At 47.1% G+C, this 16,190-nt stretch overlaps 1 protein-coding gene across 2 annotated transcripts in view; it reads left to right on the top strand.

Annotated features, from left to right (window-relative positions):
- Window positions 1-16,190, top strand: part of LOC119172481 (uncharacterized) — a 647,431-nt gene that overhangs the window by 209,146 nt on the left and 422,095 nt on the right. Inside the window, exon 2 of one of the 2 annotated variants that reach the window (XM_037423600.2) lies at window positions 13,424-14,366. The exons of the other annotated variant lie outside the window; for it this stretch is intronic. Within the exon in view, the coding sequence (XP_037279497.1) occupies window positions 13,424-13,565 (142 nt within the window). The 3' untranslated portion in view covers window positions 13,566-14,366. Of the gene's footprint in view, window positions 1-13,423; window positions 14,367-16,190 lie in introns of those variants that run through there. 2 annotated transcript variants of the gene reach the window in all.

Here is a 16,190-nt window from a genome sequence, read left to right as displayed (position 1 = left end):
CCCGCAGAAGAAGCGGTGATGATAGCTGTATCGTGCTTTCAGCAACGTAGGCTTTTACCTAAAGCTTCCTTCTAAGCGCAGGAGCCGATACTTCTCTGACTCGTATGCAAGAACATGCAATTTGGAGTTGGTAACTTGGTACGCGTTAGTGAACTAACATACTGGCATACTTTTTCAGCGGATTGCATTAGTAAATTCTTCGGCGGTTTCTTAGTTGCAGGTATCGATATAACTGCAAATATGTAATCTGCCACGCCGGATGTGTACTGCTACATCGTCGCAAGCGCAAAAAAAAACTCAATATTCACTCAGTGTGCGCGGATATTTAGCGAACCAGACATTTATATTATCTGTACATGTTGACCAGTAGCAAGCGCGAGAACCGACTACCAAACGGAAACAATTATCGGCAGCAACAGCTGACAATCTGTGGCTGCTCCTCCAGTCAATTTCAGATTTTTTCGAGTTCATATGTGGATGCTTCAAAAAACTTTGCGCTCTTGCTAATATCTGCACGTCATTCGGTGCCCGGAAGCCGTTCGTCACTGTCGAATCAAGACGCAATTGTTATTTGGAAACGAATATTGTGCCAATCTTGACTGTGCGACTTGTACGCCTGAAGTTGAACGACACGTTCTCCGGTGAAATAGTCCTTTTACTCCCCTGCCTGCACATTTGGCGTGGCATAGTGGGAAGCGTACTATGTTAAAAACCATGAAGGGGCGAGTTCAAATCCCGTCAGGAGGCGTTTCATTTCTTGTTTTTCTTATTTGCATTGTGAATGCACGCTGTTTTCCTTATATATTTATTTATTTATGGCAAATGGGCATCTCCGTTATAACCCTTTGAAGCCAATTTGCGCAGAGTACTGGGACGCTGCCGCTCCAGCGAGCGTCCCAGTACCTGCGCTGGAAGGCGCTGGCACCAGCGCCATACTGGGCCCATAATCAGGCATGGCGCTGGACGCTGGTACTCAGTGGCACAGGTTTTTGAAATAGAGTTATTACTTGTATATTGGCGCATTACCTCCAGTAACAACCTTACTTCAAGTTGGTGCTTTATCGAGAATATATTTTAGTAGTTCAAGTATGGAGATCTACTCACAGCATGTGAGAAGTTCCCAACTGCTTGCACTCCGCACTTTTGCGCAGATAAAAGTGAACTTAAGTTCGTCTCGGTGGTGTACACCACACCAGAAAGTAGTATGTGAGACGTGACTGTATAAGGGCATGGTAAAGTTGTCCTTTTGCGTTAGGTGGTAGAAAGTGTCAAAACTTCTTTACTAATCCAATTGCTTAACTCCTTAATGTATTAACACGTGGTGTCCCCAAGACTTTTTTGTGAAATATTACCCCTATATACCTGATGGTTGATGTATGTGTGAGTAGTATTTTCTGAAGTTCGTTCATATGCCGTTTCGTTGGCTTTGAAAAAACCGAATTTTGTTTTCTTTGTTTTTAGTTGAACGTATGTAACAGCACCTATAATTTTAAAAATACGGCATGGGGAAGAGCGCTGATTTCCAACTCTTTTATTCCTCTAACTGAACCAAGCATAAATGCATGCGCAGAGGCAGCGGCAAAATAAATTAAATAATGCAAAGAAAAGCAAGCAGCAAGTAAAGCACTCGCTGATACCAACTAGTCGTAATCACCATGAAGATTCTAAAAACCTTAGCTCCTTTTTGGTCAATGCAAGTGATCAAATGCTTAAACATTCCTCTACCGCATGAGCGATATTTGCCTGACGCACTGGTTCCTTTGGCGATAAACAATGTCACTTTTATTGAACTCGGCAGGCTTATTAACACAGCTACCATCGTGTAGGCTGACATGTCCTTTCTTTGCATGTATTATATTCTTACTGCGCCCTTTCAGCCACGTGTTAACACATCTGCACATCTGCCTTATGTATTCGCGTTCGTAAGACAATGACACGTGACACACAACGCCCTTGTCACAAGACACCAACTGACTGTGGTGCTGAATACTCCAAGAATTTTTCTCTGTGTTAATTGTTATGTAGGGTTTCATGTCCCAAAACAACCATATGAATATGAGAGACGCTGTAGTGAAGGGCTCCAGATATTTCGACCACTTGGGGTTCTTTGACGTACACCCAATTCTGAGCACACGGGCCTACAGCATTTTCATCTCCGTCAAAAATGCAGCCGCAGCAGCCGGAATTCTATCGTGCGACCTAAGGGTCAGCAGCCTAGTATTTCAGCCACTAGATGACCGCAGCGGGTCATTTTTTTTCTCGGTGCTACTACATGGGTTTGTCTTAGTACAATGTTTTAGTGGAGCCGGAAAAACTCCGACACCATGCAGTCATTTCTAGCTTTATGCGCACTAACAAAAGTTGACAGTGCTGAACTAATTATCTCATGAGGCAACCATTCATGAAGTTGAAGTTTATTAGCTTCAACTAAAATGTCAGTTTTGCCAACCATGGATTCGCCTGAATAAAACTGTCTTTCAGATTATTACCGGAAAAAAACATTCATGTCATCTGTGTATAATACCATATTTTCGCATCTTTCAATATTAGCTACAATATTTAGATAAACTCGAAACGAAACTGGTCAGGGAACATACCCCTGAGTTTCTCTATATTGTCACGGGGTCGTGACGTGGCCGAAGACAGGATACTTTGTGTTGGGATTTAACAGTTTAGTTGAGTGAACCTGTGCACGGCAAACGGAAAGTCGGATTACAGTAGCAGTCTTGCACAGATAGCACAAAGGGAATTCTTATTCAACGAATAACGTGTAGTCGATATACACATACACTTCTCATAACATTGCACATAGTTGATTTTTTTAAAAACTTATCAGGAATATGGACAGGGGCGCTGTGGCCGTACATTGTTGCTCAAATGAACAGGGCATGTATTGTGATTGTGGACTTGGTACAAAATGGCGGATGGGTACTGGCGATTCAAACTGATACAATATATTGGAGTGTGTCATTATACAATGGCGAACATGTATATAACGGCTTAGCATGCAAGCATGCCCTTTCTCTTAACAGTGTTCAGCCCGCACAGTACACTCATGCACTACCTTATGGCTAACTCATTTAGACATAGTAAAAGGTGGGTGTGCGACTCTTGTGCCCCCCCTCCCCTCAAAAAAAGGAAAGAAAAAGAAAATCCGGGTGGGGAGGGGTTAATAAGGCGTGACTGGGCTCAACAGTCTGCCGTTCTTTAAAAAGGAAAACCTGGTATGCCAGCGGTGGAGGAACTTCTCCTCGCCGCTGGTCTCGAGCTCTCTTGTGAGATGCTGCCACACCAACAGTCTAATGCGGGATACCGCTGGGTAGGCCGCTCTAATGGTCCTGTGCTTGGCTTCCACTAGGCATCGCCTTTGCCATATTACGTAAAGCGTTAAAGCGACCACCAACCTAGCGAATGCGCCTTTGTTACGGTCAAGAGCCGGCGGTCGCCGTATGCGTAAATCCCTTGGCACCAGTCGCCAGATAGGCCTGGCCGCAAGACATCGAGGAGTGCGTGCTCCGCTGACTCGTCAGCACGGCAGTTTGGGCAGCGTGCGGATGGGACATCCCGAAACCGATGGAGTCTGTCCCTTGTTGGGAGGACCCCCGAATTCCTCTTCCAAACAAAAATCTTGGATCTCCTTTGGCAGGCCGCCCCCAAGCTTCGCCTGTTTCCTTCGCCATTTTCGTACTTTGCTTCTCTCCTCCTCCGACATCTGGCGTCTCGTCACCTCCTCCACAATACGGACCGGCGGCTCTTTGTCGACGTCACACTCCACGACCTCCTAGTCGAGCATCCTCTCGGTGTTCGCCGCCACCTTGTAGAAGGGGGAGGGGTTTTCCGCCAACGGACCCGGGTGCCTGTCGGCTCCTAGAAAGCCATTATTGGTACTGGACCACTACAGAAGGAGATTTTCCTCCATGTAGTCTCCCATCTGGTGCCGGGAGCGTGCCGTTCTTAAGGCGAGCACATTGCTGGTAATTAGCACGTGTGCCAGTGCTAGGCCCCCTTCCTTCGCGGGCAGCTGTAGGAGGCTTCTTTTTACCGGTGCCGGCGTTCCTCCCCACAGGAAGCCTGTGATGATGCTGTTCAGCTTACTTGTGGTTGCCGCTGGCATCACTGCCACTCTACTCGCGAAGAACTCGAAGGCACACATGGCAGTTTTTACAATAATGGCCTTTTCTCGGAGGGTCAGCGTTAAGTGGTTGGCTCTTTCGGCAACGCTTTGAGCTCTCTCAAAGGCTTTTTGCCACGTTGTGGGGGCTACGCCTTCCCTTGAGAAATAGACACCCGGGACCATTATTGTAGCGACCACTTCCATGTTACCCAGTGTATTCGATGGAAACGAACCGAAAGTCAAAGCCTTGCTTTTCTCCTCGTTGATTCCGGCCTCCGACGCTTCGGCGTAGCGGCTGTAGGGGTGTCGAAACTGGTCAAGGCTGCTTCTGTCCCAAACAAACAACGAGATATCGTCGGCATAGGCCAATACCTTCAACTCCTCATCTCCAGTAAGTGGTAGTCCCCTGAATTCCGCATCACCTGATAGGCTCGTCAGCAACAGCTCAATAGATAGGACAAAAAGAGTGGGGCCCTGCGGGCACCCCGGCCTTATGCCTCTGGTGTAGGCAAAGCTTGCCGTTGCTATGCCATTGAGGGCCACGCAGCATGTCAGATCACTATACAGCACCTTGATAACGTGGATGGTCCTCTGGTAAGCCAAATTCTCGCAAGACCTCAAACAGGTATTCGTGCCTGACTCTGTCGAATGCCTTCTTTGCCTGGTCGAGCGACAGGAAGGCACCCGAGAGTCTCTTGCTGGCCGCATACTCAAAGGCATCTCTAGTTATTGTCAGGTTTACGAACATGGATCTTCTGGGGACAGCGCAAGTCTGGCTTGGAGAGATGACTTTTAGTAGGAACCATTTCACACGATTGTTAATAACTGTGGCCACAACTTTGTAGTCGACATTGAGGAGGGTTATGGGGCGCCAAGATGATGGTAGGGCCGGGAGGTCCCCGCCCTTCAGCAGCAGCACAATTCGACCTACATCGAACAAGGCTGGTTTTCGGTGCTGTTTTAGCACCTCGTTCACAAGTGCTACAAGCAGTTCCCCTGAGAATTCAAGAAAGGCCTGGTAAAATCCGGCCGTAATTCCATCTGTTCCCGGGGCGGAGTTCGGGGACATGTGGGCGACTGCGTATCGCACCTCCTCAATTGACGCTTCACCGCACAGGGTCTCGTAAGCGCCTTCGCCAAGTCTGCGGAGATTCCGGCAGAGATCTACGACCGCTTGAGAGAGTGAGCAGCTATCTTCAGGCGCGACTACCTGAAAGAGGGACTTGAAATAGCTTCGGAAAATGGCAGCTATTTCCGCTTGATCATCCGTGGTCGACCCGTTCGAACGCATGGTCTTTGTTATTCTAGAGCTTCCGTTACCGCAAACCTCGCGCAAGTCAGCCGTCACGTCCGTTTCGCTCGACGATCCATGCGTTCCTGACGTCTTACGCGTCCTCTCTTGTAGGAGTCGTTGGTATTCGACTTCCAGGGATGCCAAGTAGTCCCTTGTGCAGAAGGTAAGCGTCTTTGCACTTTTAACGATTCGCATTTTGCGTAACACTTCGGCAATTTGTGCAATCAGGCGGCGCTTTCTGTTCCTTCCTTCGCTCTGCAGGAACCCCTTTCTCTCTTTTTCAAGCTCTCCCAGACATCTGGTGTTATAGAAGGGGCTTTCTGCGCCGACTTTGCCAGGAAGGACCTGATATTTTGCAGGCTGGTTTTGTCTTGTAACAGAGTGGGGTCAAGTCGCCATGCTGAGCCCCGCCGCGGTGATCTAGTGGCTAAGGTACTCGGCTGCTTACCCTCAGGTCGCGGGTTCAAATACCGGTTGTGGCGGCTGCATTTCCGATGGAGGCGGAAATGTTGTAGTCCCGTGTACTCAGATTTGGATGCATGTTGAAGAACCCCGGGTGGTCGAAATTTCCGGAGCCCTCCACTACGGCGTCTCTCATAATCATATGGTGGTTTTGGGACGTTAAACCCCACAAATCCATCCAGTCGCCATGCTGTGTCGTCGTTACGAAGTCCGGCTGTCCCTTTGACTGTCAACACGACCGGGGCATGATCCGTCATCCTTTCTACCCTGGAGGATAGGGTTGCTGTTTCGCATGACGCCACTGAAGCTAGCAAGAAGTCTGGAACATAAATCCTGTCGATCCTGCTTGCGGTGGTCCTGGATACATGGGTCGGTACAGAAAGTTTGTCATGAAGGTGTACCCAAGCATTTGTGAGCCTGAGATGACGCAGGATTCTGACCAATTCCTTAGCATTGAAAGTAGACCTCCCACTGCCCGGGCCTCTAATGTCCCGTGTCGAATTCACCACGCAGTTAAAATCACCTAACAGAACGTGGGGTAGTGGTTCCTGCAGGTTGTCTTGCAGCCCTCTGAAGAAGGCATTCGTGTCCGTTCGCGTGACTGGTGCGTAAAGAGACACGTATCGGACCCTCCTGCCGTCGATGTAGACGTCGAGCATCAGGGAGTGCCCATCCTCCCCAAAGATACAGTGGGCCTTGCGACGGAATTTTCCCGAGATAAAGATGGCGCCAACACCGCATGACCTGGCACTCGTCAGGGAAAAAAAAAGCTTCGACGCGGCATTCTTTTTTAAAGACAGCGACATCGAGTGGGGACCTGAAGTTGGTCTCTTGAGTAAAGGGGATGTCAATCTCAAGTGCTTGGGCTACCGCCAGAAGCTCGCGCTGCTTTATCTTATCACGGAACCCGCGCACGTTCCATGTAGCAACTCGGAGCTCCATATTGCTTCATTTAAAACCGGTGCCTCGGGGAGAGGAAGGGTGCGTCGAGGGTTAACCTGCGCTATGTTGCGCCTAAAAATGATCTCGCGCCTCTGCTTCGAGGGAAGGTGGAGAGAGGGCACCTCAAGCGCACTTGCGCTAAGGTGTGGATTAGACTTCGTGACGCGTCAGTGTTTATCGCCGGCCTCTCTGCCAGGTGATTTCCCTCTCCCATGTGGGAGTCTTTGGGACTTTGCTTGGGGAGGGACATCGCTGTCGCTACTCGATACCATAGGGGTCTGTCGGCGATGTATATTGTCGGAGCCCTGAGGTAGGATCTGTCCCGAATCCTCTGGTCTGTTCTGCGCCCGAGGCGAGCGTGAGCGCAAGCGGTCACGGCGCCCGCGAGCAGGCTGCGTCGGGTTCGTAGGAAAGCCTTTGTCGGCCTCGTTAGCGGGGCCTGCTGGCGGTGCCATGTCTGCCGGGCTGGGGTAACTACCAGCTGCAACGGGTTAGGTGACTTGGCATGGTCGCACCAACTCTAGGCGTAATGCCGGTATCACGAGGTGAGGCGTTGCCGACGTCCAAAGGCGGGAAGTGTGCCTCGGCGACGAGCAGTTCCGCCAACTCCTCACCATTCTCGTGGTCCAGTACTTTTTGCTCCTCGCCCTCCGACAACAAGACCACCCATGAGTCCCTCGAGGTCTCGACAGAGCTGGTTTCAGGGCTACTGCTCGCCGCCTGCTCCGTATCAGTGCCATCATGGCTCGACTCACTGCTGTTTTCCCCGGAACCCATCAGGGGCTCGGGTTCTGGTAGCGTGGCGTGCTCATCGACCCACTCGTGTTCTGCGGCATTGTCCCAGTAGTTGGGTGTTCTGCTGGTGCAAGGCGCCGGAGATCTGGGTTTAAGGACCTGGAGTTCCGTCGTCTGTTCTGCGCGGCGCGAGGTCACAGGGTGACCGTTCTGCTCGTCGTTTGCTGGTTCATCATGAACTTGTGGGAAACCGCGTGCGGCAGCCAAGTACAAGCGGCGCCGAAAGCACTCGCGCGTGCCGTGTCGCCCGCCGCATCGCTTGCACGCTTCTTCGCACCCTTCCGTGCTATGGCCAAAAGCGGCGCACCACTTACATTAGGGAGTGGTGCATGCGGTGGCCATGTGCCCCTCACCCTGGCAACGTACGCACACGCGTCGCATGCCGCGGTATTTCAGCTTTACTTTATGGCCCTGAATCGAGGTGAAGTTAGAAGCCGGCTTGCTCATTTCTATCTTCACCACCCGAACTCCATTTAGTTTAGTGTGCCGGGTCAGTACCGTGGCGATTTCACGCTCCTAAGTTTACCAAATTGTTCCATAACCGAGGTTATTGCTTCATTCGGTACATACTTCGGCACGCGGTAGACGTTTACATATGTGACAGGCGGCCCTACTGCTTCCACTCGCACCTTCGTGCCAATAACGATGAAGCCCTCTGCTACCATCAATTTGGTTGCCTGGCTAGCGTTCGGCGCACAGATAAAAAATCTGGAGCCTCCCATGTGCTGGAGGACCAGCACACTATCATCACCTGCCGTGAATTCTATAGCATCTATAAGCTCATCTACGGAACGTCTCCTTCCGGAGCGTTAAAAAAGAAACAGTTTTCCCTCACCGGGGGTGCAAAAACAGACGTCATTATGGTGGGCGTAATCTATCCGTCGGGCCGCCAGCAGGGCCGGGAGCGTGTCTGGTAGAACTGGTGACGCGCAGCTGTTGCTGCGCACTCGTGGACAGGGCTCGTGGCCTTGATCAGGTGGGTGTGGCCGGTAGCTGCAGCGGGGTTAGCAGCGAGTTTGATCCGTCTGAGAAGGTCACTCCCAGACTCATCCTCTGCTCCTTGCTGCAGGGGGGAGGGGGATGGTCGCCTGCTGGTTAACCGAGGACCACTGCCTTCGGTGCCTCGTGCGGGAATGCGCTGAAGCAGGCACTTCTTCTTCTTCCTCTTGATTACACTCCTGGGGGTCAGCGTCGGCATGACGGGACCCCGGGCCGAACGAAAAAAAGGCTAGCTCCGAGCCGTTAAGAGGCGTTAAGCAGTGAACGGAGCGTCAGCCGTCGATCAACTACTGACAAGCGGTGAATGACGTCAGCATTTATACTCATGTCATCGATTGTTCTAGCGTTATCGCTGGCGGTGACGTAGGTTCCAAAATAATCTGTACAGTTTGCGGCGAGGGCTTGATTTTATTGAAATGATCTACTACAGTCCTGAAGCTTCTCGAAATTTGCAGGCCTGGTTTGCGCTGAGAATTGTGTAATGTATTGGGGCGATAACAAAACTTGGGAAACATAACGGGGCATCGCCCCCCCCCCCTCTGTGAAAAAGGCATCGTCCTGATGCTCTAACCAAAAATGAAGGTACAACAATAATGCAAGGAAGTAAAACGAATAAATTACAATACAGTAATACTACAAAAAACACTGTTTCAGTTTATTAACGCGCATGAAACAGCTTGAGGCACGCGACATGGACGACATCAGGTCGCGATCAGCGTCGTTGAGAGTTCATGATGCCGTCGGGGACAACTGCGTAATCAAGTGGGCCGAGAAGTCGACCTACCCTGTACGGTCCGAAGTACCGTCGCAGAAGCTTTTCACTGAGTCCATGCCGGCGTAATGGCGTCCACACCTAAACACGTTCACCCGGCTGGTATTCCACGATTCCATGGCTGGTCGTCGAAGATTGGAACGGCGGCTGTTGGTCATCTGTTGTTTCTTGATACGGAGACGCGCAAATTGTCGGGCTTCTTCGGCGCGTTGAAGGTATTCACTCACATCGAGGTTTTCTTCGTCGGTGACGTTGGGTAACGTGGCATCGAGCGTCGTTGCTAGGCTCCTTCCGTAGACCAATCTATATAGAGATATCTGCGTCGTCTCCTGCACCGCCGTGTTGTATGTGAAGGTCACGCACAAAAAATTGGCGTCCCACGTATTGTGTTCAACATCAACGTACATTGCCAGCTTGTCGACAATCGTCTTGTTTAGCCGCTTGGTGAGACCATTGGTCTGTGGGTGGTACGTTGTCGTCCGGTGGTGGTTTGTCTGGCTGTATGCCACGATCGCTTGAGTTAGGTCAGCAGTAAATGCCGTTCCTCTGACAGTGATCAGGACCTCTGGGGCGCCGTGACGTAGGACGATATCTTCGACGAAGAGCTTAGCTACTTCGGATGCACTGCCTGAAGACAGGGCTTTTGTCTCGGCGTAGCGGGTGAGGTAGTCGGTAGCTACCACGATCTACTTGTTTCCAAAAGCCGACGTTGGAAACGGCCCCAGTAGGCCCATACCAATCTGCTTGAATGGTCGGCGGGGTGGTTAAATTGGCTGCAGAAGTCCTGCTGGCCTTGTCGGCGGTGTCTTGCGTCGCTGACAGTCCTGGCATGTCCTCACATATCGAGTGACGTTGGTGGTAAGATGTGGCCAGTAGTACCTTTCTTGTATCCTCGCGAGCGCGCAGGAAACACCGAGGTGCCCTGCCGTCGGATTGTTGTGCAGAGCCTGCAGGGGTTCCGGTCTCAGAACTGAAGGCACCACAAGGAGGTACTTGGCTCGAAGCGGTGAAAAGTTGACTTTCGTAGGAACAACGACGCAAGTGCGCGCTTGAATAACTTCGGGACTTCGGTGGTCCTGCCTTCGAGGTATTCTATTAGGGCCTTAAGTTCCGGGTCGGCCCACTGCTATTCAGCGAAGTCGTCGGTAGTTATCGTTCCCAAGAAGTAGTCGTCATCCGGGTCGTCGGGTAGCGGTTGGTCGACAGACGCACGAGAGAGACAGTCGGCGTCGGAGTGTTTCTTGCCGGACTTGTAAACGACGGTAATGTCATATTCTTGAAGTCTCAGGCTCCATCGTGCAATGCAACCTGAAGGGTCCTTGAAGGTGGCTAGCCAACACAAGGCGTGGTGGTCGCTCACAACTTTGAAGGGCCTGCCGTAGAGGTAGGGGCGAAATTTTGACGTAGCCCAGATGATGGCGAGGCACTCCTTTCCTGTTGTGGAATAATTTGCTTCTGCTTTGGATAGCGATCGGCTGGCGTAACTAATAACCCTTTCAAGTCCGTCAGCCCTCTGCACAAGAACGGCGCCAAGACCTACGCTGCTTGCGTCAATATGTATTTCTGTCTCGGCGAATTCGTCGAAATGGGCAAGTAACGGAGGCGTCTGGAGGCGATGTTTAAGCTCCTGGAAAGCGTGTTCCTGTGGCGTTTCCCACTTGAACTCCACGTCGGCCTTGGTAAGGTTAGTGAGAGGATCGGTGATGCGGGCGAAGTTTTTCACGAACCGCCTATAATAGACGCACAGGCCCGAAAATCGGCGCACGGCCTTCTTATCAGTGGGCGGTGGGAAGTCGGCGATGACGGCTGTTTTCCGTGGATTGGGACGAACTCCAGACTTGCTGATAACGTACCCCAGAAACAAGAGCTCCTCATATGCAAATCTGCACTTTTCTGGCTTCAGTGTGAGTCCGGACGTCTTGATGGCTTGAAGCACAGCTTCAAGGCGTTGAAGATGCTCGTCGAAACTCGAGGAAAACACGACGATGTCGTCCAAGTACACAAGGCAAGTCTGCCGCTTCAATCTTGCCAGTACTGTATCCATAACACATTGAAAAGTTGCAGGCGCTGAGCAAAGGCCGAAGGGCATCACCCTAAACTCGAAGAGGCCGTCCGGTGTTATAAACGCCGTCTTCTCTCGGTCTCTTTCGTCGACTTCGATTTGCCAATAGCCAGTCTTGAGGTCCATTGACGAAGAGTACTTGGCGTTATGAAGCCGATCAAGTGCGTCATCTATTCGTGGGAGACGATACACGTACTTTGTTGTGATTTTGTTCAGGCGGCAATAATCGACGCAGAACGTAGGGTCCCATCCTTTTTCTTCGCTAACACCACGGAGGACGCCCATGGACTCTTGGACGGTAGGATGATGTCATCCCGCGGCATTTCATCAACTTGTCTCTTCATGGCCTCACGTTCTCGCGTCTAAACCCTGTACGAACTCTGACGGAGTGGTCTGGAATTTTCTTTCGTTATGATGCGAAGTTTCGTGATTTGGGTCTGCTGAATTTTTGATGACGATGAAAAACAATTTTCGTATTGCAGGAGCAGTGCCTTGAGCTGTTCTTGCTTATGGTTCGAAAGTCTGGGATTGACGTCGAAAGCTGTGGGAGGGGCTTGGTTCCTCTGAGCAGGTTCCGCAGAATCGGCGAGGGCGAAAGCACTGGTGGCTTCGACAATTTCTTCTATGTATGCGACCGTTGTTCCTTTGTTCACATGTTTGTACTCATTGCTGAAATTCGCGAGCGTAACCGTTGCTTTGCCTCCCCGCAGCTCTGCGACTCCTCTTGCGACGCAAATATTTCGTGTGACCAACAGATGCTGACTGCCTTCAACGACGCCTTCCAAGTCAGGTGATTTAGGAGCGCCGACTGAAATAATGACGCTTGAGCGAAGTGGAATGGTGACTTGTTCTTCCAGCACTGCGCTGTTGAAGTGAACACGTTAACGGCGATTTGATACGCTGTACGTTTTATTTTAAACAGCTACAGTATAGTTAATCGTTATGACTACTATCAGTGAAGTTTGTTTCTTGCAAGTGGCCGAATGAATGCCAGTGTGTGCATCCACGCCGGCACGCGTCTTTATAAACTACCATTATACTTGAGTTGATGCGTGTTCGTGTGCAGCGTGTTGCATAGTCTTAGGTAGGACTCGCAAAGGTTGCCTTACGCTTAGGTGTTCATGCAGCTCGTGTAGTAAAATTCAATCTTGCAGTATACACCTGCATCATAAATTAGCTGATGCTGCCAGAACCCTTGTGTTTTAAGCCATTCGTTTAACGAGAAATGCATTTTCGAACAAATATTTTATGTCTAAATGCGGCCGAATTACTATACCTTACTGTGCGAGCACAAATTTGGTCATTAGTCCAAGCTTTCGAGCACCACAGATTTTACTCTGCTTGTTTTTACTAAGTTTGGATTTCATTATTTTGTTTTCTTTTATTAAATATTGTATGCGCCTAGCCCAACCTTGGGGTTGAAAGCTTGCTAAACGTATTTCCACGTTATTTTCAGTGGAGAGTCTGTGATGCTTAAGTGAGGCGTACTGTATATTTAGCAAACAAGAATAATTGAAACTAATGACCATAGTTCCGCAGCAAACATTAGTAATTTACTAACAATAATATCCGACATTATAGATATAATCGTCCTACTGTGAGCAGCCTGAAGAAGGCTACATTATTTGCATTTGAAATCAAATTCATAGTTTAATTTTATACCTTACCTCCAATGAATAATTGATGAAATTGCATACCTTATGTGCGTGTTGTGGTATCATTGAACTTGCATGTCAACGTACTATGCACGAGCGCCATAAGCATGGTTTGGTCACACCTGTGATGTAGAAATTGCATATTATTTCATAAGGTTGCAACTGTGTTCGCCAAGAACATCAATAAAGCTTATCTTGTAACATCTCTAGTTTGTGTACATCCTGCTAATTTAAGGCACATTGTTCAAAGTCTTTTTGAAAAGAGTGAAAAACTCAGTTTTGCGAAGAGACTCATCTCATTATAGTTTTTTTTGTATTTCTATCGCAGCCCATGCATGTTCCTTGTTCAAACTGAGTGTGAAAGAATTCCAGACAAGCCTGTCATCAGTGGTAGCTCCACGAAGCGTTGGCTGCAGATGTACAACAGCTGCGAATGGCGTCTGTTTCCTATAAAAAGGGAACCTGACTGAGCCATCTGGTACTTTATTCAAGTATCTCGCATATTGAGGATGCTCAAAGTTAAGCCCTGTGTTTTTCTTTGAAGAATTCAGTGCTGTAAGTTATGTGTGTAAAAGCCGCCTTTGCAGATAGCTATGTGCACAGAGGGACACAATGTGCAACAATACTTATTACTGTTAGCCGTGCCGTTGAATAAGATGCAATATTGAACTTAAATTGAAAGACTGCAGCAGGCCACTATAGATGTATTAGAATTTTGAGCCAGTCACATTTCTGCATAGATCCAAAAGCATTTTTGCGTGCCTGTGCTTAGATATCCTGCAAATAAGTTTAGTTGCGGCTTGCATCATTATGCTTGGCACGACAGTGAGCACTAGCACACATCTACTACTCCTTGATGGGCCGCATATAATCTGACCATGGATCGAAGCCATAGGTAGGCATTATAATGGTTAGTTCTTTACTATTGGCTCGTCATAGCTAGCAGTGACTGCTCGTCCCGCCAGGGAGTAATAGTTTGCTGATCCTCACTGCCTTGCATGTGTAATCTATAAAAGCACAATTGAACTGCGGAGCAGGATATCTCGGAGCGCAGACATCCTCGAAGAATTTTTCAAGTGGGATTGTGTAGAAACACAACTGCCAGAAACTTTTCTGTGCAAACATACCTAATTATTATAGTTGACAAAATTTCGTTATTCTTTGTTCATTAGGCCGCTGACAGCAATATTGTCTTACTTAGTGTACCCCTGGACACATAACTGATCTTAAAAGGTGGTTTTCTATTCTTAGGGATGAATTTTAATGGAAGTACAAAGCATAAATATATATATATATATATATATATATATATATATATATATGTATATATATATATATATATATATATATATATATATATATATATATATATATATATATATATATATATATATATATAAATATATATATATATATGTGTATATATACATACATATATATATATATATATATATATATATATATATATATATATATATATATATATATATATATATATATATATATATATATATATATATATATATATATATATATATATATATATATATATATATATATATATATATTTCAAATTCTACCTAGTAAGGTGCCCTCAAGACTTGCGTGTCTTGTTCTAACTTTTGTGTCATGTGCAATTTGTCACTTTTACAATTGAAATCTTTCATTTTGGTAAGGCTGTAGTAGATCACTGATATCAATTTCATTCTAAAATTGGCTAAATATTTAATTTTAATTTGTTTTTGTAACATTGGTTTATTGTATTCTGGAATTTAAAGCCTTAAATGCAATCAACTGATTTCCTACAGTCATATTTACTCATACTTTGCTTTGCTAATATCTTACCTTGTGTGATATGTTAGTGATACTTAACCACGTTTGACGTTGTTAATGATAACTGAGAGAAGGCATTCTGGAATATTGTAACTTAAGTCCATAAACTAAAAAATGATGACATTTTTAAACTACATAGTGCTATTTACTTGCTTTATTTTGCGTAATATTTATAGAAATTCCCATTGCTGGGTTTAACGTGTTTAAAACGATAATATATGATTAGCAGAGATGGGATGTGAATGACTTCAGAAATTTTGACCGCCTGGGAAGCGCACCTATGGCTTTCTCCAGCCCTTCTTTTTCGAAGGAAGTTTTTCGACTCAAGCCTATCTTTTTTGATGAAAATTACGGCCACCACAGCCGGGCTCCGATTCCACGGCCTTCAGTTCAGCATTCAAAGGTTTTATTAGGTGCACTGCTGGTTGTGCGCTGTAATGTTGCTTTCAATGCTGGATGCTAAGTACTGCAGTTTGGTGCCAACCAGGTGTCTGAGCTGTGCACTGAAGGTGTTTGTCACATTCGTAATTTACAATATCACATTCCTAATTTATTGCAATATTTATTGATTGCCATGTGAGTTGATTCTGACAATATGATTGTTTTGTCTTTTATATTCTGTAAGGCTGCATACGTTTGTTATTAGCTTCTAAAGCCCAACAAGTTACAGTGGTATACTTTACGTAGTAATATCCAACAGATGGCTAATTTGGGTGGGCAGAGCTTATGTAAGTATACTATCCATAATGTTTCGAATGTCTTGAAAAAAGACTCTTGTTCAGAATTTACTGTTGTGATGAAATTCTAGTATAAAACATTTGTTTTTGTTTTGAGAAATAAATCAATAGAAATTACCTAAAAAATGCTGAAAAAGTAAAAACTTTTTACAATGACAATGATGTGTTCAAGCTGCATTTCTCTAAGGCTGATCTGTTACTCTTATTGGTCTTCAATACCCAACTGATGTACGTTGCCTGTTCAAATATTTTCTGTAAAATGCTCGAAACTGTACAGTGTAAATTAAAATAAATAAATAATTTTGCAGTTTCATGTGTTTGTTGATGTACATTCCACTTATAACAGCCTCCATTATGCAACACCATACAGGCTATCAACTGGCCTAATTTCTGGTCTGCATAAAGGTAGGCTACTTCTAGGACACATACAATACACACACTTGAGTAGACATAAACATGGTAGCAAAATATGACAGTTGGAAGGCATACCAGACGGTTACATGTCAAATACTTACAGGACGGTAA

Source organism: Rhipicephalus microplus, chromosome 4, assembly GCF_043290135.1.
Source record: "Rhipicephalus microplus isolate Deutch F79 chromosome 4, USDA_Rmic, whole genome shotgun sequence".
NCBI classification, from domain to species: Eukaryota; Metazoa; Arthropoda; class Arachnida; order Ixodida; family Ixodidae; genus Rhipicephalus; species Rhipicephalus microplus.
The sequence above is the reverse complement of the archived record's forward strand: the minus strand, read 5'-3'. Positions and strand labels throughout refer to the sequence as shown.